General features: G+C 44.0%; 1 protein-coding gene across 4 annotated transcripts in view; it reads left to right on the top strand.

Annotated features, from left to right (window-relative positions):
* The window catches only part of KIZ (kizuna centrosomal protein), a 122,584-nt gene extending 99,948 nt beyond the window's left edge, over nucleotides 1-22,636 (top strand). For 2 of the 4 annotated variants that reach the window (XM_010369107.1, XM_010369106.2), the window contains 4 exons: nucleotides 4,633-4,737; nucleotides 8,615-8,711; nucleotides 20,298-20,341; nucleotides 22,497-22,636. In XM_010369107.1, coding sequence (XP_010367409.1) covers nucleotides 4,633-4,737; nucleotides 8,615-8,711; nucleotides 20,298-20,341; nucleotides 22,497-22,594 — 344 coding nt within the window. In that variant the 3' untranslated portion in view covers nucleotides 22,595-22,636. The remainder of the gene's footprint in view (nucleotides 1-4,632; nucleotides 4,738-8,614; nucleotides 8,712-20,297; nucleotides 20,342-22,496) is intronic. The other 2 variants (XM_030914896.1, XM_010369108.2) reach the window with 1 other exon arrangement.
* The last annotated feature ends 3,517 nt before the right edge of the window (nucleotides 22,637-26,153 follow it).

The raw sequence follows: 26,153 nt of genomic DNA, 5'->3' as shown, positions 1-26,153 counted from the left end.
GAAACGTATCTCACAATTTTTATTTTATTTTGCAAAAATGACCGAGTTTGCAGTGTCAGCAACACACCTAGTACAATTTGAAAAAACACGTAGGTGTAGAAATATGTGAAAAGTAACAATGCTGAGAAACTCAGTGGACAGAGAATCTTTTTCAGATTTCGTTTTGACTTCATATAGAAATAGCAATTATCCTTCCTTACTCAAACATGCCCAGTTCTCTGTCAGTTCAAGGTCGGTTTTTTAGCCGTAGTGATAGTATTGTTTGCATCTCCCTTTGTTATTTTTTTTCCGAGCCCAACTCTTTTTTTCATTAAGGATTTCTGCAAAAGCAATGGGCAGATTCCCTGCCTCCAAGACACCCCTTAGAGACTGGTGAACCATGTGTTTGTCTGGCTCTTGTAATGGGGTGTTAAAAGCACTTGTTCATCAGATATTTTCTTTTTATTTGTAGATTTAGAAGTATTTTAGCAGGTGTACATTTGCATATAAAAGAGGAAAAAAGATAAGAAGTTGAGGCTTTTTCTTTCTCCTCTCCTCAGCATCATCTCTCTCCCACCTCTTTATTCAGCATGTTTTCACTTTCTTTCTGTAGCTGTTTCTTTTTTCCAGGCACAAAACGCATATCAAAAAGAAAAAAAAAACAGTCTCAGCGATCCTTCAGCACTTTGCAGAAAGATAGATGATTGGGTTCAGGCAGCTTATGTAACAAAGTAAGGGAAAATACATTTATCTCATGTCATCAGTCAAGAGTTAATAGGCAAGGATAGATTTTCACCTTCTGGAGCTATAGACTGCATGGGATGACCCCCTTGCCTTGCCTTACATTTTAAACTACAATATTTTCTACTTTTTAAAATAAGTCTTGACACAGATTTGAATATATAATCAGTGCTTGAACAAAGATTCAGAACTGAAAGCTTGAGCATGCATGTGTGTTTGTTTCTGTGGGTATCAGAACATTCCAACTGAAAGTGATTGTATTCTTTAGAAATGTTTGTTTAATCTGAGCATTTTCACTACTCAATATTTTCTGAGAGTTTAACTTTACTAATGGGAGGAAGTGTTTCCCTGGATTTCTAAGTCAGGCTAGAAAGTGAAACCATTAAAGCAAACACCCAATCCTCACATTTTCAGACTTACAGTTTACTTGCAGCTGAGAAAACGAAAATCTTTTTCCCTTGGAAATATATTGATTTTGTCCCTACCTTGTTTGTAACAGACTAATTTGAACTTCTTGATTCGTTACTTTTGCTCCTTTATTTGTTCATTCATTTAGTAACTATGAATTTGCAGAGCAGCAACAAAGTGGAGCTTTTAACTGCTTGGTTCATCACTGTGTTTCTTCTAAAAAATCCTGGGCCTGAGTTACCACAAACCTCATGTCTATAGCTTTACACTCTTGCTTCATGAAACTAGCATCCCAGCCAAGTCTTCTGTGCTGTTTCAGGAGGATGTCTGATTTGTTTGAGAACTCCTAAAAAAAAAAATACACTCTTGCCTCCAGAGTCTGAAACCTGGTCTGTTTGATATAGACAGCCCCTTAAAAATCTTCATACAGCTGATGCATCCTCCCTGGATAACATGTTCCAACAACCTTTTCAATAAGAAAGCTTTTCCTGATATCTAGCTTGTATTATTTGGCTGCAGTTTTTCCCTAAGTGTTCTTGTACCACTTTCAGTGAACACAAAAAGTTGCTCACTACCATCTAGTTTTGAGGCTACAAATATGTTCTGTTTTGTCTGTGCAGTGTTTTATTTTTAAAAAGAAGAAAGAAAAGGCAGAAGTCTGGCAAGACCAGGCCCACCTTCCCACCAGGCAGCAATTGGCTGGAGCCAAGGAGCAGCTGTGCTCTATGGACAAGTCATGTGCCTCCTTGCCTGCTACAGGGCAGGCGCTTCCTGCTGTTCCTGCCTGGCCATAGTCAATTCTTGGAGATACTTGCTTGGCCCCAGAGGCATCTGCATCCACAATGCCCACCCTGTCCAGTCTGTTTGCAATACCTGAACTTTCCTTCCATTCTCCAGCCTTGTTCTATGCAGACTATGTATCCTTTAACCACTTCTAATTTGTTTTAACCAACCCTTATTAATTTTGTTTTTCCTATGTAGATCATCTCTCAGACTTTCATAAATAGTTTTGGGCAACAATTCTGACTAAATAGGGGGGTGATGCATAGGGAGAGCGACTCCAGCTCTGGTGGATCTGATCCTCAGTTGGGCGGCAACAGTGCTAGGCTCTCTGCCCTCTCCTGCTTTGACATCTGTGGTCCTGCTTCAGTGAGTGTCATTCCTCTAGGTGAATGCACTTCATCTTTGTACCTTTTAAACTTCACTTTGCCTTTAAACCATTGGAGGGAGTGCGCACTGGGATTGGCGGTGAGAGATGTGCCCAGCAGTCCTCAGCCTGATCTTGCCTGTCCTTTATGACTCAGGTCAGGGCAGCTGCATCCCAAATAAAAACTACCCAGGTGGGCTTCGGTGACTCTGCTTGGAGAAAGGCCACAGAGGCTTAAGGATGAAACACCAGTGAGGTGATTGGGAAGTGGTGGGCTCTGGTTGAATGGGGCAGGAGAGGGAGCCATCTCAGGATGGGTGGTTAGCCAAAAGCTCCTGAGCTCACACTCTTCAGGAAGGAAGGGAGGGGGACCAGATGGAAAGTGTGGAACATAGAAAGGGCTCATCTATTCCAGAGTATCAAAATGGTGCCTTGTTGCTAGAAGTGATTTCACTTCACATTGGCAGTTTCCTCCCTTGCTAACCTCAAACCAGTAATACTATCAGCCCTTCTTCTGTTTGAGCAGAATGCTAAATCCCCCCCAAATCTGAAATTACCTCAGGACTACTAGCTTGATACTTCTCACAGAAATCCCCTTCTGACTGCCAGTGACACGTTTTCCTGGTTTCTGAGAAGCAGGAGCACCGTCTCACTGGAGTCAAGTGATTTGCCTTCCGACAATGGAGAAATGAATTTGCAGTACGTAACTCCAGCTTCCAGTGGCCAGGAGGCTTTGTTTATCAAGAAGCTGCTCCTTTTTTTTTTTAAGTTCCCATCTTTGCTATCTTTTCCTTGGCGAAATAAGTTTAATTGAATGTAAAAATAACATGTGGTCATTAAGATCTGGAGTTGTATCCTGAGAGCTGAAAAACTTTTTGGTTGATTTTTATAAAATAAAAACAAAACAGGGCATTTTTACCTCTTTTACACTGATTCCTTACCTTTAGAATTCAGACACTCTGTCTTTGGTTTTATTAATATTGTCCCTCTTTCACAGTTACCTTACGGTGTATTTGAAGTAACGCGGATATTAGGATTAGCCAAAGGGCATCACGACACCATCCCATTGGAGCCATCCTAGGACAGTGTGACCAGCCTCACCAGGAAACACTTTCATCCCAGCCCCCCGCCCCCCCCCACACACATTACACAAAACAGCACTTTCCCATCTGTATGCACTGTTTCTGATGTTTTCTTTATTAGATTTTTCAAAATACTAGTTTCAATGATCTAAACTGATTTCACAATCCAGCAATGTTAAAAAAGTGTTGCCTTAGAATTTATTATCTTCAGAGTGAAGAATCCCTGATCTGTACGTATTTTAATTATATAGTATTTAATATTCCAAAGTATAATGTTCATTTTAATTACTCATTTTTATCTTGACTGATTTTCAGTAGGGCAAGGCAAGTTGTGTTTTTATTCTTCAGTGTGATGATAGTTTTAATCCAGTAATAGGGTCTCATGGTTAAGTCCTTGAAGCCAGCGAAAGCAGGAATCCAACCTGTTGCCAGCCCCTGGCATTGACAGTGGGACTCCTTTTGTGTTACGTTGAAGATGTAGACATGGATGCTGTTTTGTTATGTTTGTGCTGAAACTCTGATTTTTCATCCTGTATTTCATCTGGGTGCTCTTGAAACTTAGAGTAATGGGGAAGGTTGTGTCACTCAGGTTCTTTATGTATTTTTGTTTACTGTTTTTCCCAACAGTCTTCCCCAATTTCACTTATAGCAGATGCCATTAGAAGCACTGCATGGCCAAGAGCAGCCTATGAACATGAGCATGTACAGGCTGCCACTGATCCCTGTGGATGCCTGGCTTTGCTCTCTGCAAACCCATTCTCGCTCCTTCCCCGTGGCAAGACTTGGTTAGATTTCCTCAGCTGTGGGACTCTGAACTCATCCAGCTGTCACCACACTTCTTGACCCTCTCCCCATCCCCCCAGCCCTGTCCCAGAGCCCCTGCACTTGAGTGTGAGAGCCCAAGAGCCGGAGCAAAGAGAGTTTCTGAGTGACCTGGCAACCTAGGAAGGCTGGCTTTCTCTTCTGGTTCATTCCTGTAGCTGCCTCTACAAGGCCCAGAGGGAAGTGAAACTGTTTTACTGTGATGGTGAACCTATCCACAGACCCACAGACTAGAATTTGGCTGCCTCAAATGAACTCATACATTTTGTCTTTGAGTCTTGAAACCTGGTTTCAACTAAATTGTTTTTATTTTCAGAATGTCTAAAACGTGACAGTTCAAAAAATAATAATTTGCATGCATTTGAGAAGTGTTCATGTCGTAGGAAGAATTTTAAAAGCTGCTTTCTGGGCAGTAAAAAATGTGGTATTTCTGTGTTTTTCTGTAATCAATAGAAACAGAAGCCTACCAGTTGCTGAAGAAGGCTACCCTTCAGGATAATACAAATCAAACTGAAAACAGGTTTCAAAAGGCAGATGCTTCTGTGTCACACTTGTCAGGTAAGTAAGGGCAGATGGCAGTGTCCAGGGGCCCAAAGTGGCAGGCAGGGCTGTGTTCAGGGAAGGGTGGTTATTCTTTATGAAGGTTTCTGGAGTTTGCTCTGTAACAAGCTGTCACCAGGACAGAATGAGCTAGTACTTTTTTTATCCTTGGCAAACGGACATGTGGAAAAGCCCTTTTGTTGTGTCCTAGACGTGTGCTGGCCAGCACGGCAGTGGCCCTCCCAGGCCCTGGATTCTGCCAAGCATGTCATCATAGTGACTTGTCATCAGTGACCCTGGGAAGACACACCCAAATTCCTTCTCTTCCCCACGACTGCTAGTGTCTTTGTCATTCAATGGGCAGTGTTGTACTGGGCTGCTTTCCCTCACCAGAATGTTGGGGGATTTTTAGTTATTTTACTGAAAGGATTATAAATCCCAGGAATGCTATATTTTGTTTGTTTGTTTGTTTGTTTGTTTGTTTGTTTGTTTGTTTGTTTGTTTTTGAGACAGGGTCTTGCTCTGTCTCCCAGGCTGGAGTGCAGTGGCATGATGGCTTACTGAAGCCTCAACCTACCAGTCTCAAGCAATCGTCCCACCTCAGCCTCCCAAGTAGCTGGGACTACAGGTGCACACCACCACATTCAGCTAATTTTTGTATTTTTTTGTGAGATAGGGTTTTGCCATGTTGCTCAGGCTGGTCTCAAACTCCTGGACTCAAGCTGTCTGCCTGCCTTGGTCTCTCGAGGAGTTGGGATTACAGGTGTGAGCCACCATGCCCAGTCAGGAAAGCTAAATTTTAAACTTAGTTATAGTTCCTTCAATCTAGGATTTTGTTTTAATTATAGTTTTGTTTTTTTATACTTTGTTATTGTACATCTGTTATTTTCAGTGGTTTTCCTTTCATTACACCAGTTTTTAAAGCATAAGTTACCTCAATTTCCTTTGTGAGAGTAAATGGATGAATACAGAAGGAAATCCACATTAATGGCTTTCTTAGCCACCATGCCATAATTTCACCTAGCAGAATGAACAGTGATTTCTAAATAGCATGTAATTCCCGGTCCATATTCAGATTTCCTGGTTGTCTCAAGGATGTCTTCTTCAGCCAGGCACAGTGGCTCATGCCTGTAATCCCAGCATTTTGGTAGGCCAAGGTGAGAGAGGTGCTTGAGGCCAGGAGTCCCAAGACCAGCCTGGGCAATATAGCAAGACACTGTTTTTACAAAAAATTTAAAACTTAGCCACACATGTTAGCATGTTCCTACACTACCAGCTACTTAAGAGACTAATAAGGCAGGAGGATCACTTGAGCCCAGAAGTTTGAGGCTGCAGCAAGCTATGATCACACCACTGCACTGGGCAACAGAGCAAGACCCTATCTAAAAAATAAAACAAAAAATGTCTTTTTCAGACAGATATTTTCGAGGGACATACTTACGGTCCATCAGACTTAGCTGTGTTTGGAGAGCTATTTCCTAGATAATATTAGTAGTTAAAGTCAGTTGCGGCACAAAATTCAGTTATTTTGGTGGTTTTGAGGATTTGGTGAGCCACTGCATGTTAAGTGCCCAGCACAGTGCCTGACAATGAAAAGCCCCCTAGGAGAGCCAGTCATTGTGGTGGTAGGGGTGATTTGAACATAAGACATTGTAGTTTATTGAATTATAAAACAGGGCCTCTGTCCTGATGGAGACTGTCATAACTTGCAAACTCTTAACTGTTTGCTTTCCATGACCGTCTTCACATTTGAGTCATGGAATTGGAATCCAGAGGGATATTAGAAAGAATGTATTCAACACTCCTATTTTACAAATGAGTCCCCAGGAGAGTAACACCTTGCTCAGAGCCTTTCAGCTGGATAAATGACACACATACTTTGGAAAGTGACTCCACACATCTGTTTCTGGTAAGTGTTATTTTCAGTAGTTAATTGGACAAGTGCAAAAGATAAGTAAATTTGGCTGGGCACTGTGGCTCACACCTGTAATCCCAGCACTTTGGGAGGCCAAGGCAGGCGGATCACCTGAGGTCAGGAGTTTAAGACCAGCCTGGCCAATATGGTGAAACCCTGTCTCTACTAAAAATACAAAAATTAGCTAGACATGTGACAGGCGCTTCAGCTACTCAGGAGGCTGAGGCAGGAGAATGGCTTGAACCCAGGAGGCAGAGGTTGCAGTGAGCTAAGGTCGCGCCACTGCACTCCCGTCTGGGTGACAGAGCCAGACCCTGTCTCAAAAAACAAAAAAAAGATGAGTAAATTTGACATATAAGTTGTAATCCCTTGGATGTGTATCTGAAATTATGGATTATGGTACTATTAATAACCTAGTACTTAATGCATTTTTATTAATTTATTCATAAATGAAATGACACTCTAGGTTATATAGTCAGGCACCCCTAAATTCATTTCCCTTGCCCCATACTCAAAGTGCTCCTGCCTGTGTTTGCCATCACTGTCATTGTGGTCAGATCCTTTGGCTGTGTGTTGTCTTTTACCCTTACTCTCATTCTGATCCTAAGGACTTATCTGAGTCCCAAAGAAAAACAGAAAGTGAGCCGGGCACGGTGGCTCAAGCCTGTAATCCCAGCACTTTGGGAGGCCGAGACGGGCGGATCACGAGGTCAGGAGATCGAGACCATCCTGGCTAACACTGTGAAACCCCGTCTCTACTAAAAAATACAAAAAACTAGCCGGGCGAGGTGGCGGGCGCCTGTAGTCCCAGCTACTCAGGAGGCTGAGGCAGGAGAATGGCGTAAACCCGGGAGGCGGAGCTTGCAGTGAGCTGAGATCCGGCCACTGCACTCCAGCCCAAGCGACAGAGCGAGACTCCGTCTCAAAAAAAGAAAAAAAAAGAAAAACAGAAAGTGGACTGGAGGGTGTAGGGCAGCTTCAAAGTGTTAGAAGTAGCAGGGATGGGAGGTGGTGGTGCACTCTGCACTCAAGGAGCCCACCCCAAATCTAATGAAGAAGCAATGCATGTTTCATTTACTTCTGAGTCTTTGGACCTGTCCTGAGGAAAGCCTCTTAAATCTCGAGCCTTAGTTTTCATGTCTGAAAAGACCTCCTCCTGGTAAGCATGTGGACACCCTCTTTGGGCTGAATGTGGACACATTTCTAAAATAATCACTTTGCTGCAGAGTGTACATGCAAGCAGGCAGGTTCCAGGTTAGAAACTCAGCAAATGCTTTTTGCACAGATGCCCATGCATGCATGCTGTGTCTCTGATTGTGACTGCCAATTAAGAAGCAGACCTGTAGCAGAAATATCCAAGGCTGAGAACTCCCAGAAGGCAAAGGTCAGGGGTTGCCCTGCAAAAACTGGGGGCATTGTGGGAATATCCAAGTCTCTGGCTCCAGAGAAAGAGGTGGAGTGCATCCTCCTCCTCAACCTTTTGAGGCTGGTAAAGAGTGGCCTTGATGATTTTCAGTGGAGATTCTTTCTCCTCTATGGGATGGAAAATAGAGGATTTTACAGAGGGGCTTAAGAGCGGATAAGGTGGGTAACTTATCCACGGATCTCAATTATTTCTGAGCCCTGGTTTGCTGCTCGTATGTTATAACAATGGGAATTATCCAGTGCTTTGTGACACAGTAGAGATCCATATGCCTACATGTGCATCTTGGTCATTTAAAATTGAACTCTTTGGATGATTTCAGTTTTCACTTTTTGTGGCTACTGTTTAGGTATCACAGGAAAGCGGCCTACTCCCTTTCAATATTCTACCAGCATTTCATTCTCTGCCTCAGAAGCTCCCTTGCCTTCTGTGGCTTGAACAGATTCTTCCTCTGCTGGCGTTTGTTTCACCAAACTTACTGTGAGGCCACTTTATTCATTTTGTCCCGTGGCTGCATGACAGCTAACCCTCACTCTCCATGTTTACGCTTATCACAGGTTTGAATATTGGCAGCCGTGCATTTGAGACAAAGACAGCTAACAAAATTACGTCGGAAGCTAGTTTTTCATCTAGTGAAGGAAGTCCTTTGTCAAGGTAAAGTTGTGAAAGCCTTTCTGAATAGCAGCAACAAGATGAGAAATGTCACAATGCAATGAATTAAACTCTAGCTGCATATTATTTTGTTGTGTGACTTGGAGGGTTATGGTTTGGGTTTTTGTTTATCTAAAATAACAGTTGAAACTTTAGTCTACCTTTGAAAATATTTGCACCAGAGCCAAGTATTGTTTTGCAGCTGTTGTTTCCTTGGTTTAAGACTCAATTGACACCTCAGTGAACCACAAATTAGCGTCTACAGCTGCTCGCAGTAGGACTGCTTAGAGACCACACAATGGAGGTTGTCAGAAAAAAGGGCAGAGAGAAAACATCAGGCCTTAAAAGAAATAAAGTGGCATGTTTCTTCTTTTTGTGATGGCTAATATGTAAACTAGTAATTGCTGGATATTCATTTTTATTTTTCTCTTTTTTTTTAACCAAGTGTTCAGGCTAGATTATTCTTTCCTTTTCTAATACTTTCTTGCTTATTTTCCATAAAGAACAAAATTTATCTCTTCACATTTGTCAAACTGTAGCACTCACTTCTTGTAAGTTTTTTGAGCAGTGCTAAGAGAGTTGTGTGCTGAATTTGTCATTCACATAAAATACTAATCACAGCAGCTTCAGGTCACTTAGAATTTATAGATGGGATGTCAGCAGTCATCTGATGAAATACCTTGCTCTTTCGCTTTGAGCTAAATATTATTTAAAATGGCATAGCAGCTTTCCTTTTGGAACAGCATTGAAAAGGTGTCCTTCAGATGATTATATTACATTTGAATTAACTGCTTGTCTGTGATGAAATTTTAGAACAGGAACTTTACATTTCTAGTATAACATACAATGTTCCATAAGAGAAAATAATTTGAGCCAGGAATGTCGAATTTTTTAAATAAAAAAATCCTATTTTTATTCATATTTTATAAAACAATACAATGTTTTTAGAACCTGGAGTATATTAAAATGAGACTGAATTTCTAAAATTATGGGTTTTAGAAACTTGACAAGTTCAGTTTTAGGGAGATAACTCATTTAATTACCAGAAGTTATTATTTTTAATGCCTGAGTTTTCATCCATATTTTTGAAGGAAATGGGAGGTAAACGGGACAGGAAGAGTGTTAAAAGTATTATGTTATTACGATTATATTATAAATTCAAGTTCTAGGTCTCCTAAAAGAAATTTTAAAAGACAGTAAATTCTACAGATAGTTTTCAGGGCCGAATGTTACCATTTGGCTTAATAATATATAGAGGCACTAAAAAACCCAGTTCTTCCTCAACAGTCTTTACATAGGTTCTTTAGGAAATGTTTGAAGACATTGAGAAAGCAATTGGATTTTGTAGAACATTTCTCAGCCTAATAATTTCACATCTTGTCTATATTTCACTAAACTAAAATCAAACTTTTTTCCTCCTTCAAATTGAGGCAGAGGCCTTTTGTTGCTAGTATTATTTCTGTATGAAATGAATTTCCTAATAAATTACAAGCAATCTCATCATCCCCTTTAAGAAAACAAGCAAAAAAAAAAAAAAAAAACACAAAAAGGCCTTCAAGGAACTCTTGGTTCTAGGCACTTGATAATAATCCAGTGATGAAAAAGGTCTGGGCCCAGAGTACGTAGATTTGGCGTGCTGTTTGTCACAGTTTGGTTCTTGTGCTGGGTTTGGTGCTGTCAATACGCCACCCTGGGCTTTGGAGAGCTCCGGTTTTGCTGTTTGTGCTGGATTCACTGAAATTTCTTAGGGGCTTACATTTAAGGATCCCACTTACTGCAGTCACTCCTTGTGCTTTATTGCTTTTACAAGTGGTCTCGAAACCCGGTACTTGAGAATAAACATAACAGTGCAGTGCTGCTGTAGCACTTTTAAAATTCTTCTTTGCTCTATTTTGTCAGTGAGCTGATGAGCAACCTCAGAAAAAAAAAAAAAAAAAAAAAAACCCGCTGGACCTAAAAAAAAAAAATGGCTTCCTCTGATGTCCTAGAGACAATAATTATGATGTGCTAGTTAAGCCCAAACTACAGCTGAGGGATTTTACTTTAAAGCAGCGGCTTGGGCGCAAAAATGCATTTATAGCTCTTTGTCTGCACCTCATTATGTGTGGGCCTGATTCATTAAGTAATTGGTTTGCAGTTGTTTACATGAGTATTAAGGCCTTCTTTTCAGCCGCCTTTGAGAGATACATTGTGCAAATGTTGCCTGTGATGAATGCAGAATGAGGGCCAGAGGGTCCGTCCTATTGGCTAAACAGTGCACTCCTGTTGAAAAGCCAGAGAAAGGGATTGGGTGCTGCTTTGCATAGCAATGACTTTCTTAATAAGCGTTACAGATTAATACACACAAGCTATAAAAGATGCAAAGAGATACTCTTAGCACATTTATACATGCTCATTTCATTGTGATGGTGGTGGGGTTCGGGTGCTTTCATATGCCGTTTTTCAGAGCAGCAGCTTCAGTGCATGAGCCGTAATAGAATCCGATGTTTATTGTATTATAAATCACGGGCAAGTAGGCAGATTGGCAACAGTTTATTATTAAAGATTCTTTCAGTGTAAATCTTTTTCTACCATTGTATTTGCTTCAGCAAAATCATTTTGTGGTTGAGTGGGGATGAAAGGCATAATGTACGAAGGAGTGAGTCCTAATAGGAAGCCGTTCTCCAAGTAAAGACCACTTGTTCCCTTTTGTTCAGGGGTGCATGCCAGAGCTTCCTCTCCTCTGCAAACATTGTCTCGCTTTACCTTCCCCAGCAAGTGGTTTTCACTCTCCCGGATCCATTTGTTGAATGGAGAGTATATTTTAACAGCCTGCCCTTAGCTTGCTGGTTCCTGCCTTGTAACTTCAGCTTACTGGTTGGACCAGATAATGTTTTACCAAAAGGAAAGGGTGTGTGCTTGCAGCATAATTGCCTGGGGGAAAGGTAGCAGAAGTCACCCAGCCACTGTTCCCTGGCAGGGCCACCATGGGTGGCATTCTGTGCCAGCCTTGCAGCCACCAGAACGGCCAGTGGAGGGCGCCAGCCTGCAGCTGATGCTCTGGTGGGGGCGGTGGCATTTTCTGTCTTTGCCTGGTCACTGTGCCGTTTTCCCCAGGATAACATAAAGATTATAAGGAACCAATAGTCCAGTGAAATAAAAATGAGTTTTTCCTGGAAGTCCTTTAGGTTCTCATATTAAAGCACTCTTCTCTGTCTTGGGTTAGGCACATCTCCGTTGTTAAATTCCACTGAATTGGCAGCTTCCTAAATATGTCACATTTCTTATCACAAGCTTACATACTTTGTTTTTTCTGCACAAAGCAAATAAGAACAATGACTTGCTTGATTATTTGAAGAGAAAAGTTAACAAGTTGACCTCAGGTAGCTAAAAGTGGCGTCTTCTGTAGGACCCCTGATTAACCATCAGGGGGCGCTCAGACTTTGTTAAATTACTGGTAGACCTTTAAAACCTAAAATTAGTGTTTACAGAGATTTGTTGGCACAGTCATTGGGATTTTTTTCTTTCTGGATTATTTTTTGCCTTCTGTTTTTCAGAAACATATGTTTGTTTTGAGGAACGTTCCAGCTGAAATTGCTGCTTTAGAAATTGTAATACTGATTTCCGGTAGCAGTCAAAAATTACTTAAAATTTTAGAATTTGGAGTCTAAAGACCATGTCTTCTCATAAATTCGCTATTTTCAGCCTGCTAATTAGACTTCAGAACTGGAAGGACACTTCCTGCCGGGAGCCATTCCTCCTTATCCTGGACATCATAGATAGTGCTCCTGGCAGGACCCTCTGAGTCTTATTGCCACACTCAATTGGTGAGGCCTCAAAGTCACAATAACTTGGGTATATTTGTTAATAGGCCATGGCTATTTTTTCTTTTTTAAAAAATGATATGACAGGCCAGGCACAGTGGCGCACACCTGTAATCCCAGCACTTTGGGAGGCCAAGGCAGGCAAATCACTTGAGGTCAGGAGTTCGAGACCAGCTTGGCCAACATGGTGAATCCCTATCTTTACTAAAAATACAAAAAAAAAATTAGCCAGGTGTGGTGGTGTGCACCTGTAATCCCAGCTACTTGGGAGGCTGAGGCAGGAGAATTGCATGAGCCTGGGAAGCAGAACTTGCAGTGAGCCGAAATTGTACCACTGCACTCATCTGGGCAACAGAGCAAGACTCTGTTTCAAAAAAAAAAAAAATGACAGCCGGGCGCGGTGGCTCAAGCCTGTAATCCCAGCACTTTGGGAGGCTGAGACGGGCGGATCACAAGGTCAGGAGATCGAGACCATCCTGGCTAACACGGTGAAACCCCGTCTCTACTAAAAAATACAAAAAACTAGCCGGGCGAGGTGGCGGGCGCCTGTAGTCCCAGTTACTCGGGAGGCTGAGGCAGGAGAATGGCGTAAACCCGGGAGGCGGAGCTTGCAGTGAGCAGAGATTCGGCCACTACACTCCAGCCTGGGCGACAGAGCAAGACTCCGTCTCAAAAAAACAAACAAACAAAAACAAATGATGGCTGGGTGCAGTGGTTCACACCTGTAATCCCAGCACTTTGAGAGGCTGAGGTGAGTGGACCACCTGAGGTCAGGAGTTCAAGACCAGCATGGCCAACATGGCAAAACACCATCTCTACTAAAAATGCCACCTGGACATGGTAGCAGGTGCCTGTAATCACAGCTACTCAGGGGGCTGAGGCAGGAGAATCGTTTGAACCCAGGAGGCAGTTTGCAGCAAACCAAGATCGTGCCACTACACTCCAGCCTGGGTGACAGAGCAAAACTCCGTCTCAAAAAAAAAAAAAAAGATATTGACCATGACATTGAGTCAATGTCTTACTAGCATGAGGCTTTCTCTCTGTTCTTTTCTTTAAATTTCCACCCCCTGCTCCGGCTCTGGCCAGGAATGAGTATCTGACACCCACCTTTGCTGCCACAAATCTCTCAGGGGGCCCTTGTTGCCTGCACCCCTGTCAAGCACGGGCAGTCTGCACACCTTTACCAGCCAGCTCCCCTTGTCCCCCTGCTCAAGAAAGTTAACAACCAGACCGCATGTCATGCCCTCATATGACCCACTATTTCATGTCCCTGGCTTTTAGTGGAATGCTCCTGCTCCACTCTTTTACCTGGTTAAGGCCTAGATTTTTCAAGGCTCAACTCAACCTTCTGAAAGTTTCCTAAGCAGAGACCTGGCTGTACAGCATGCCCCTCCTGTGGTCTCCCTAGCTATTTCTGTTATCATCTGTAGTGCAGGGATAGAAGCCATTTCCCAGTACCCTTCCCAGTACCCTCCCTCCCACAGTGTAGCAGGTTTCGTTTCATTTATTTATTTATTTAGAGACAGGGTCTCGCTCTGTCACCCAGGCTGGAGTGCAGTGACATGATCTCTGCTCGCTGCAACCTTTGCCTCCCAGGCTCAAGCAATCCTCCCACCTCAGCCTCCGAAGCAGCTGGGACCACAGCCCGGCTAATTTTTTATATTTTTGGTAGAGACGACATTTCGCCAGGTTGCCCAGGCTGGTCTCGAACTCCTGAGTTCAGGTGATCCTCTCTCCTCGGCCTCCCAAAGTGCTGGGATTATAAGCGAGCCACTGTGCCTAGCAGTGGGTTTCTTAATCACCAGTGCTGGATAGTCATTGCACTTCCTGAGTGAGTAAGCATGGATATATAGCTGCACCATTCACTCTAGTTTTGTTTTTTTTTTTAAATAAAAGTCAGTCTGTACAAGTTCCCTCACTTCTCTATGGCATCATGTACTTGAGCTGCAGGGAATCATGCATTTCATACAGTTATCTGCATAAGTGTGTGGGTATGTGAGAGAGAGAGTGTGTGTGTGAGAGGGTGTGTATGTGAATGTGTGTGTGTGTGTGGACACATACATTTTCAAAGGGAGACTGGTGGTGACTCTGAATATGCCGTCTGCTCATGCATCTCCAGTTTCAGGAAGCAGGACCTGTGTGAACACACTTGCAGAGTCTCACTGGGGTTCTTTCCTGGCTGCTGTCTTGTCTGCTGATGGAAAGGTGTCTGGCTTCGGGCCCTGACCTTGATGAGAGCTCTTGGCACATGCTGGAGGCCTGGAACATCATCCCCCAATTCCACTGTCATCAGTTCTCAGCCAACCCCACAGTTGCCTTTTCAGCCCATTTCATGGTATTTATTCTGGTGTCAGTCTCCTCACTGGAGCATGAGCACCTCAAGGGCATCGAGTGAGTCTGTCTTGTTTGCTGCTGCAGCCCCAGCACAGAATCCGATGCCTTGCTCTGCCCCTGCTCTTAGAAGGCCTGGCTGAGGCAGTTGCCCTGTCTCTTCCCATTTCAAGGGCACCCACTTACCGGTTCCTCGAGGAAGAAACTTCATGCATCTCAGACCTGTCTTCTCTCCGTCTGTCCCCAAACCTCCCATTCCTTGGCCCCTGTGCCTAAGTACTCATCACCTCCACTTAGAACCCACGGCTGCACATCACCAAACTGAGCACATGCTTTTGTTGATCCACATGTGCTGACAGTGCAGTGGCACTGCTTACTGAAGTCTGCTTTCTGCAGGCTCTCACAGGATTGTCTGCAAACTTCTCAGAACACTTCCAGGAAGGCATTGCTGTCCCCATTCCACAGACAGGAAAACCGGTGCTTGAAGAGGTAGGGATCTTGCCCAGGATCACGAGTGAGCAGAGTCTCTCTGGCCCCAGAGCTGATTCTGTCTCAGCTTCTGAAAGCAGATCACATAGCCAGGCACATGCTGCGACAAGGTTCTCCTTGCCCTACTGTTTTACTACTGCTCAGGAGGCCCTTTGGGGCAGGTGTGCATTGGTAGGAGTGTCCTGGGAGGAGCATTTTGTTCCACTTCTACTCTGCTGCTGGCTCACTCTATGTGTCTTAGGACACAAACCTCAACCTCTCTGGGCTCCACCACTGTACAGTGAAGGCTCTGGATTGATAATCTGTGAATGCCCTGTTCTAATTGAATAGTGGGTTTCTTGGCCTTGGGTATTCTGTGTCTCATTTTTGTCTTTACTTGTTGGCTCCACAAAGCAAAACCTACTATTGTCAGTCATCCTTACTGTCTAACTTTGTATTGATGTTGACTGTGTAGACCAATTCTAGCTACATTAGCCTTTTGTTCATATAAAATGAACAACTGACACGTAATTGTTACTGTTTTCCATAGCACACTGTGTCATCCTGACTCCATGTGTAGCGTGTTCACTGTGTACCAGGGCTGCTCTCAGATCAAACCTGTTCTGTTGAAGTCCTGGCTGGCCCTAACTTCTTAAGTTTAACAACGTTGAGAACAAAAGTGATGTTGATTAGCATTGTCCTAATCTGGTTTATCAATAGCAGGGGAATTTATAAGCAGTTACCAAAATGCATCCAAAATAAAATGGCTTAATGGCTAGGTAGAGGGGGAGATGTGGTGAAGTCAGCACAGCAGAACGGCAGCAAGTGAACACCTCCCTAATGGGAATGGGGCATTCCTGGCACAGCTGGGAGAAAAAATGACCAAAGCTACTGGGAAATTCTGCAGAGATAATTGTCCCATTATTTTTTAATTAATTAAAACTAATTAATTAAATTTTTTTGAGATGGTGTCTCGCTCTGTCACGCAGGCTGGAGTGCAGTGGTGCGATCTCAGCTCACGGCAACCTCTGCCTCCCAGGTTCAGGCGATTCTCCTGCCTCAGCCTCCCAAGTACCTGGGATTACAGGCATGTACCACCATGCCCGGCTAATTTTTATATTATTAGTAGAGACAGAGCTTCACCATGTTGACCAGACCGATCTCGAACCCCTGACCTCAGGCGATCACCCGCCTCAGCCTCCCAAAGTGCTGGGCTTACAGGCGTGAGCCACCACACCCAGCCAGTTGTCCCATTCAAATGAGACTATGGTTATATTTTAATTTACTCAGTTAATCATCTGCAGTGTCTTGCCTGAAAATGGTTTATTTTGAAGTAGGACCTCTAGTCCAATTGTAAACTTCTAGGGAAAAAATACCACATCTACCCTCTGGGGTTCCAAGAGTCGCCCCTGAGCCACGGTGCAGGGGAAAGGCAGGCTCTCTGACTTGCAGCATGGGCCTCATGTGAGGCAATTCTTTACAACAGTAATGGCCCTTGGGCCATGCCCAGGCCCCTGCCTGGGTCCATACAGCCTAAGAGTGGTTTTCACATTTTTAATGGTTGGATGAAAATTAAAAGAATAATGTTTTATGACGTGTGAAAATTGTATGAAATTCAAATTTCCGTGTCTATACATGAAGTTTAATTGGAATACAGCCACATCTTTTAGTTTACAAATTGTCCATGGCTGTTTTCGTGCTACAAACACAGTTGAGTAGTTGTGGCAGACCGTATGGCCCACAAAGCCTGAACTATTTACTCTCTGGTTCTTTACAGAAAACCTCTGCCTTACAAGATGAAAACGTTACTTCTACACTCTCAGCAAAGATTTGGCAGTTAGATTCCGAGCACATAAGACCACATGGTGACCGTATCCCATGGCCTACAACCTTAACTCTTTGATTTATTTTACTTTCTGAAATGCAGTTTTATTTTTCTTTGATCTACTCTAGTAACCAAAGTAGTTGGCTCTGTCCAGCACACCACAGAAAGTTCTCAGGCTTCTCCATCAGCCTTGCCTTAGCTTTACATGTTAGGCATGACCTAGAGAAAAAAATGTTGACCCTAAGAATTCTGTATAATAAAAAAAAATCAACTATGAATTGCAGGGTCACATTGACTTTCAGAGATTTTCCCGAAAGGAAAAATAATTGCCCCTTAGATATGAGAGTGGAGAACAAAACACTGAAAAGCACACTCTGCCCGTCTCCGTGGGTAGACCATGCACCACGCACATTTAGCTCTGAAACATGTCTCCTGTGAGAAAACCAGTAACACAGACAATTAAGAACCATTACACAATTAATTCACATTTCACTGGGATGTTTACTGGCTCCCTGTGGCTTAAATGTTCTCAAAGCCACACTGTGTAACCACAGGACAAACAGAAAAAGCAAGTTCAAGTGGCCTCATAGAGACATGGCTTCAGGAAATCATTCTTTCCTAGAGTGCCACATGCAGAAGCGAGGTCCCTGAAATGCTCAGTGGGTCACCTCCGTGGTGGAACTGAGCGTTGCTGGCTGATTGCTTTTGATGAGTTAAGTGACGACTAGCACACACTCGCATAGATGGTTCTCATGTTGTTTGTGTTTACAGCCTTGTGCATGAGACTTTCTCCTTCCCCCCCCGCTTTAGCTTTTCTGGTTTTTTTTTTTTTTTTTTCTTTGCCAGCAGGGAAGCCAAAGAAACTTGAACTTGATTCTGAAGTGCAATATTAAATAGAAATATGTAAATCAAGTATTATATAATTGAATATTGATCAAATACCTTTAAGCAGGGCCCTATGCTTAGTGAGGTTCACTTGTTCATTCCAAGTGAACATACTGAGTACCTGTTAAGTGCTGTGCACCGTGTTACCCAGGTGAGCTGAAACAGGTGTGGTCACTGCCCGCATGGAGCTTGCATTTCAGAGGGGGAGGAGTGGCACATCTGTTCGCTGCACAAGTGGATGTGAAACAGCAACTTGATGAGGACTCAGTGGTGAAGATAGGGAGTCAGAAGTGGGAAGACTCCAGGAGGACAGCACGACACTCCTGGGGGATCCATCTTGGAGGCACTGCTTGGGATTTAGGTCCCTGTGCAGAAATCAATGGAAAGGCATTGAAGAATTTTAAGCGAGGAAGTGGAGTGACCAGATTTGCATTTCAGAAAGCTCACTCTCATTGCCTAGTGGGAAATGGATTGTAGGGGACAAGATGAGTGCGTGTCACCAGTTAGGAAGTTGTTGCAGAGATAGAAGCAAGAGCTGATAGTTTTGTTGCCCAGTGTGCTGGCAGTGCCCAGGGAACTGGCGAGGACTGCAGGAAGTATTGTGGGGAGGTGGGGGAATTGGCAGGACCGAGGGCCAGACTGGGTGTGGAGGAAGGAGGAGTGGAGACTGGAGAGGGGCTTGGGGGGACTAGTGGGTCTGGGGTACCATTTGCTGAGATGGAAGGAGCTGAGCTCACCTGCCACTGTGTCCTTTCTCCTGTGTCAGGGGCTCCCTGCTGCCACACCTTGTTCCTCAGTCCTGGCCTGTGAAAGCCTCTGCCTTTGGAGGTGCCTGGCTTCCTCTGTGGTCCTGCAGCTCCCCTAATCGCCTGCCACAGTGCTCTCGTCCTCCCAGCTGGCAAAGATTTCTCCTGCTCCCCCTGTGGCTCTTCTTATATGGACCGTGGCTGGCAAATTAGCCTCTTTCCACCCCTCCTGGCATTTTTATAATCCACCCTCTCCTGCAGCACCTAGCCCAGTGTCCTCAGATAGGGGGAGGTGGGGAAATAATAGACATCCCTGCGGGTTGCATTTAGTGGGTGTGTGATGTGTGTGTCACTTTCTGTAAAACGGGTTCTTGCAGGCTCAACTCACTGGCAGGTCCCCACAATCCTGGCAGCTCCAGGACTGTCAGTCAGCTGCTGGCCTTTCCGGATGCTTGTAGGGGGTCTTCCATGCTTCATGGAGAAATGGCTGTGAGCACTACTCAGTCATGACAATTAAAGAAACAGGCACTAAATTTAAAGGGAACACTGAAAGCCTAGAAAACGATACATTAGCGAAGCATGTTGTTCTGAAAAAACAGTAAATTATAGCAAAAGGTAGATTTTTAAGCCAAAAGTCAACCAGACTTGGCCCAAAGGGAAGGAAAAGATATTTGCAGCGTTTCCTTTGTCAGAAGAGCAAGGCCCCGGCCTTGAGAAGGGCGGTGGTGGTACGTGGGGTAGGGCAAAGCGTCAAGCTATGCACCAAGAATGGTTTCTCTACCAACATCTCCTGTGACCATTCAGGCAATTCTTAAAGAATCTCAGCATCATAAAACATTCAAGTGCCACTCCCTGGGGAGACTTTTAAATTCATTAAAATTGCAAAAGCTCCTGAAAAGGCACACAGAGAAATCGTATCCGTGGAGCCAGTTTTCTTGCCATATTGGCCTCAGTCGAGAAGTCACTCGGTCCTGGATGCCATGGACACTAGCGGTGCCCTCTACCAGGTGTTTGTGTTGAACTCCTTTCTTAGGCTGTTAGTATTGCTGCCACTGGTTTGACTCGGTATTTTAACTTCCTTACCAACATCCTGAATTCCCTACTGTCAGTGTTTCATTTTTAGCTTGCCTGAAGGCACTAAAGCTTCATGCATCAGTGTCTTCCAGAAGACTGTTGAGGGAAACCGGTCCTCTGCCTCAGGGGCCCATGCGATCATCCTCCCCCAAGAACACATAGCCCTACACAGGCACAGCTCAGCAGCGCGGGGTGGGCCATGCAGACCTGCCGAGGGGACTCACACGGGACGGGAGCAATGCTGTTGAGTAGCGACCCTCCCAACAAGGCCACGCTGCATCCTGATATTTTCCCTTTACTTTTAAACTCTGGGAAGTAAGTGTGAAGTTCTGGCCTCCAGTGAATCAAAGTGCGCCTTCTCTAATGCATTCATTATGAAAATACTAGTTTCATTGTTGTTGTTTTTTTTTTTGGTTTTTATTTTTCCCAGAATTTAGACTGTTTCTTTATTTTGCAGGCATGAAAACAGAAAGAAACCCATGATCAAGTTAAAATCTAATGGTAAGAGAGATAATCGGACAACAGATTTTCTTTTTATGTTTTAACCAAAAAACTCTGTGACATGCATTTGTTGTTTACACCCTCATGTGAGTCCTGAAGCAGGCATGCTCACAGGGACTGCCATTGCAGTTCTCCCTGGGGTGGAGCCTGAGGGCTTCTGGAGGCTCAGTTCTTCACAGACAGGACCACACAGGTGCCATGGACCTCAGGGGCAGAGCATTGTAATTTGCAAGTGTGAATTTGCAGGGGATCCTGGCCTCCATGTCTAATTAATTATCAGCACCGTGTATTTTACCGATAAAATGTTTCTTGACTCTCCCCATCGTCGGAAGCACCCATTGCTCATGACTGGACAGGCTCTTGGAGTAACTCTGACTGGTTTCCTCATACCGAGTTCCTCCCAGCTCTTGACTGTCCTTCACCTGGCCACCAGCCTCCAAACCCTGGCTTGCCCCGACCTTCCTGTGTAAGGACTGCCAATGCCTCCCCGTGCCTGCAGGGTAGTCTGAGCTTTCTCCATTCTTGGGAGGCCTCAGCTCTGCTCTGCAGCTTATTCCTCCCAAGGTCCCCTGTTTGGGTCAAGCCACAGCCAGCTTTTCTCAGCTGTACCGCACCTATGCCTCTGTGCCTTTGTCCATGTTGTTCCTTCTCCTCAGCCCAGTGAGCTCCTATTCATCCTTCAACCCCCAGCTCACAGGAAAAATCTCGCCTTCCTTCTACCATAACACTGTGGCATATCCCCTGCCCAGCTTGGGCTCTCTCAGCTCCTGTCTTCTTAAACTGCTTATACCTTAAATTAAAGATATAATTCGATTAATAGTTTTACTGCCAATAACAAAAATATCTACTATTTATTTAGCACCTGCGTTAGCATCTTTGCTAACGCAGGATGGAAACTAATTCAGAGCTGCTGTAGAACCTAGGCCTAGGAATCTGCATTTTTAGCAAGCACCCCAGTGTGAATCACTCTTCTAGAAGGACAGCTACCTACTGTGGGGGAGACAAGTACCCAGTGGGTTGTGATGGAGAGTACGGGCTTGAGTCAGATGACTTGGGTGGGACTCCCAGCTTGGCTACTCATAGGCAGTGATTGTGGCCAATTTCTTAACCCCTTCAGCGTCCATTTGTTTGCTCAGTGAAATGGAAACATTAATACTTACCTTGCCAGACTGGTGTGAGGATGAGATCGGGTCACATATGAGAAGTCAGCACAGAGCTGGCAGGTGTTGCCATGCGGGTGTCCACAGAGTTAGGGGATTGTTGATGCAGTAGACACGGTGCACTCCACCACCACATCCTGCCAGACCCCCCACAGGGCACCTCAGCTCCAATTCACAGACGCGCCTACAGCTTCCTGCACCGAGCAGCTGTGTCTCTCTACCTGAGGGCTTTCTCTGGCTGCAGGAGCATGCTCAGCCCTCACAAGGCAGCCCAGAGTACCAGGGAGTTGATGCCCTGGATTGAGAGCAACCCTCAACCAACAGAGGCAAGTTGGTGGATCAGTAACCCCGCTCCCTTGCTCTTCACTGGAACAATCTGGGGGAGAGTTCTGCAGTCTCTCAGGGGGCCCCAGCAGGCTGAGGCCTGCCTGTCCACTCACTGTCAGGCACCCACTCATCATCATACCCTTCATTGGCTTCCTATCTTCCTTGTTACACTGTCTCCATGGTTCCTGGGATCACCTCTCAAGTAAACGATGTGAACCAAAGCCCTGTCTCAGGCTAACCATCTCTGCTTATTCCTCTGTCACGTCTTTCCCTTCTTCTCTCTGCTCTCATACAGAAGAGTGGGAGATAAAAGTGGAGGGACAGCTGAAGTGGGGCGGCATCAGGCTGATACAGCACACCAGGGAACCCTGCTTCCATGTAACACTGACTTTAAATTCCTATCCTGTAATAAAGAGTTGGGCACAACAGAAGGGAAAAGGAAGTCGTCTGCAAATTGTTTTCCATAACAGTGCATAAGACACACTTTGTGTAATTTGTGCAGTATGACATGCATTTGGGTGTGTCTGGTCAGGTACATCATGTGGTGTCCCTGTTAGGCATTTTGCAGACCGACACTCCGCTTAACCAGTCCTTCCGTGCTCTGATGTTTTGTAAGCTCTTAACCAGAGTGCAGAAATGTTAAATGACTGTCTGGTTTTATTTTCCAGCCCTCTGGGATGAGTCTGACGACAGTAACTCAGAAATTGAGGCTGCTTTACGCCCTAGAAACCATAACACCGATGATTCTGATGATTTTTATGACTAACATGCTGTGACATCTGTTGTAAATAAAGTCTTTAAACAAACTGAAACCCTGTGTTCATATGTGATGTCCAAAATCAGTATGTTCTTTTAAGTTTTCTGATGGTTTCACAGGAAAACTTAGGACTACATTGCTATTCAAGTGAAATTTTATGACATAAATATGAACTTGCATATTCATTTTTAAGTGTCATCATGAAGCAAAGTGATAAATGCAATGCCCATGAAAATTCAAGATGGTTTCTATGTTACGAATTAGCCAACTGATCTTAAATTCATGTAGAATTCAAGAGACCCAGAATAGCCAAAACAATCTTGAAAAAGAAATACAGTTGGGAGGCTGAGGCTGGTGGATCGCTTGAGGTCAGGAGTTCAAGACCAGCCAGGCCAACATGGTGAAACCCTGTCTCTACTAAAAATAGAAAAATTAGCCAGGCGTGGTGGCATGCACCTGTAATCCCAGGTCCTCAGGAGGCTGAGGCAAGAGAATCGCCTGAACCTGGGAGGCAAAGGTTGCAATGAGCTGAGATCACGCCACTGCACTCTATCCTGGGTGACAGAGCAAGACTCCATCTCCAAAAAAAAAAAAAACTGTTGGATTTCTCATATTTCCTTATTTCAAAACTTACTGAAAAGCTACAGTAATTGAGATACTGTGGTGCTAGATAAACAGAAATCAATGGAATATTGACTGTTGATTCATATGTATCTAGAATTGAGAATACAAAAACAAACTCACATTTAGGTAAATTAATTTTTGACAAGGGTGACAATTTCTGCTACTCAATGGGGATAAAGAATAGTCTTTTCAACAAATGATGCTGGGACAAATGGATAGCCACATGGAAAAGAATGATCTTGGATCCCTACCTCACACTATATACAAAAATTAACCAAAATGGATCAAGAACCTAAATATAAGAGCTAAAACTATAAAACTGTTAGAAGTAAACATAGGTGGCCAGGCACAGTGGCTTATGCCTGTAATCCCAGCACTTTAGGAGACTGAGGCAGGCAGATCGCCTGAGGTCAGGAATTCAAGACCAGCCTGGCCAACATGGTGAAACCCCATCCCTACTAAAAATACAAAAATTAGCCAGTCATACTGGCAAGCACCTATAATTCCAGCTACTTGAGAGGTTGAGGCAGGAGAATCGGTTGAACCTGGGAGACGAAGGTTGTAGTGAGCCAAGATCGCACCATTGCACTCCAACCTGGGCGACAAGAACAAGACTTGGTCTCAAAAAAAAAAAAAGAAGTAAACATATGTGTAAATTTATCTAACCTTGGATTAGGCAACAGTTTCTTAGATATGACCGCAAAGGCTTAGATGTGGTTGCAAAAGATACCATCAAAGTTAAGGCCAGGTGCAGTGGCTCATGCCTGTAATCCTGGCACTTTGGGTGGTCAAGGTGGGTGGATCATTTGAGGTCAGGAGTTTGAGACCAGCCCGGCCAACATGGTGAAACCCCATCTCCACTAAAAATACAAAAAGGCGGGCGTGGTGGCACACACCTGTAGTCCCAGCAACTTGGGAAACTGAGGCAGGAGAATTGCTTGAACCCAGGAGGTGGAGGTTGCAGTGAGCCAAGAGAGTGCCACTGCACTCCGGCCTGGGTGACAGAGTGAGACTCCATTTCAAAAAAAAAAAAAAAAGCCGGGCGCGGTGGCTCAAGCCTGTAATCCCAGCACTTTGGGAGGCCGAGGCGGGCGGATCACGAGGTCAGGAGATCGAGACCATCCTGGGTAACACGGTGAAACCCCGTCTCTACTAAAAATACAAAAAATTAGCCGGGCGTGGTGGTGCGCGCCTGTAGTCCCAGCTACTTGGAGGCTGAGGCAGGAGAATGGCGTGAACCCGGGAGGCGGAGCTTGCAGTGAGCCAAAATCGCGCCACTGCACTCCAACCTGGGTAACAAAGCGAGACTCCGTCTCAAAAAAAAAAAGAAAGAAAAGACAATCTATGGAATGAGAAAATATTTGCAAATTATACATCAAAAAATGGACTTGTATCCAGAAATACATAAATAACTCTTATGACTCAATAATAAAAAGACAACCCAATTTCTAAAATGGGCAAAGGATCTGAATAGATATTTCTCCAAAGAAGATACACAAATGGCCAATAAGATGCATGGCATCATTGGTCTTCAAGGAAATGCAAATCAAAACCACAGTGAGGTTCCCCTTCATGCCCTCTAGCATGACTGGAATCAAAAAGGCAGGTAACAAGTGATGAGGAGGTGGAGAAATCGCTGGCAGGGATGTGAAATGGTGCAGCAACTTTGATAAACTCTGGTAGTTCCTGAGAAGGTTAAACATAGAGGGATTATTACCTAATGATTCTACTCCAAGAGAAATGAAAACATATCTACACAAAAACTTGTATAGGAATGTGTATAGAAGAATTATTTGTAAGAGCCAAAGAGTGGAAACAACCCAAACGTCCATCACTTATAAATGGATAAACAGAATATCCATAGAATAGAATATCATTCATCAGTAAAAAGGCGTGGAGTACTAATCCATGCTACAACATGGGTGAACCTTGAAAACATTATTCTAAGTGAAAGAAGTCACTCACAAAAGACCACATAATGTCAGATTCATTTCTATGCAGTGTCTAGGATAGGAAAATCCATCGACAGATGAGTGGTTGTCTAGGCCTGGGGTCGGGAGAAGAGTGACTGCTGATAGGAGGGGTTTTGGCAGGGATAATGAAAATGTCCTAAAATTCAATGTGCTGATGACTGTATAATCTGTGGATACACCGAAAACCATTGAATTGTACACTTTAAATAGGTGAATTATGTGCTATGTAAATTACATGTCAATACTGTTTAGAAAAAGGAAATTGGTAATTCATACATCTTGGAGTCTAGTGACTCGAGTGACTACAGGCAACTCTTGGTGCAACACTTTCTCACTTTTAAATGGTCACTTTAGTCAATGTCAGAAGTTAATTGTGCAACTCAGGAGCCTGAGGGTCATGGTGGGTCATGTGACTACTCTGGCTTCCTTTGGGCCCTCAGAATCTCTGAAATTGAAATGACTTTTAAAGCATTGTATTTTGTTTTTAAATCACCTCCTGCTTGTCACTCACCCTGCTCAAGAACTTGGAAGTTGTCTTTGATTCACTCCTTTATTCTTCCTTCTTTTCACTCAAATTACCAAGGCCCTTCCTGTCCCTTCCCTGCCATCATCACCATCCGCATCTGAGCCTTCACACCTGAGTTTCTGCAGCAGCTGTCTTGATATTGCCCTTGGCAACTAAGAAAAATCCTGCCATGGGTTTCCTTTTTCTTTCTTCTTAAAAAAGTATAATTTGTGTATTATTAATGTGCTAATAATAAAACAGCTGCTATTTACTGAGCACCCTATTATGTCCCAGACACTTTGCTTGCTCAGCACAGAAACCCAGAGCTGATGTAGAGACTAGGAATCTGCATTTTTAGCAGGCACCCCTGTGGGAATCACTTTTCTAGAAAGAACTATCTACTGTGGGGAAATAAATTCAACTCCGAAATCCGTGTTTTTATCCATTTGGTGGGAGGCAAGGAATG

This window comes from Rhinopithecus roxellana, chromosome 13, assembly GCF_007565055.1.
Source record: "Rhinopithecus roxellana isolate Shanxi Qingling chromosome 13, ASM756505v1, whole genome shotgun sequence".
Classification (NCBI taxonomy): domain Eukaryota; kingdom Metazoa; phylum Chordata; class Mammalia; order Primates; family Cercopithecidae; genus Rhinopithecus; species Rhinopithecus roxellana.
This window is presented reverse-complemented; position numbering and strand designations above follow the sequence as displayed.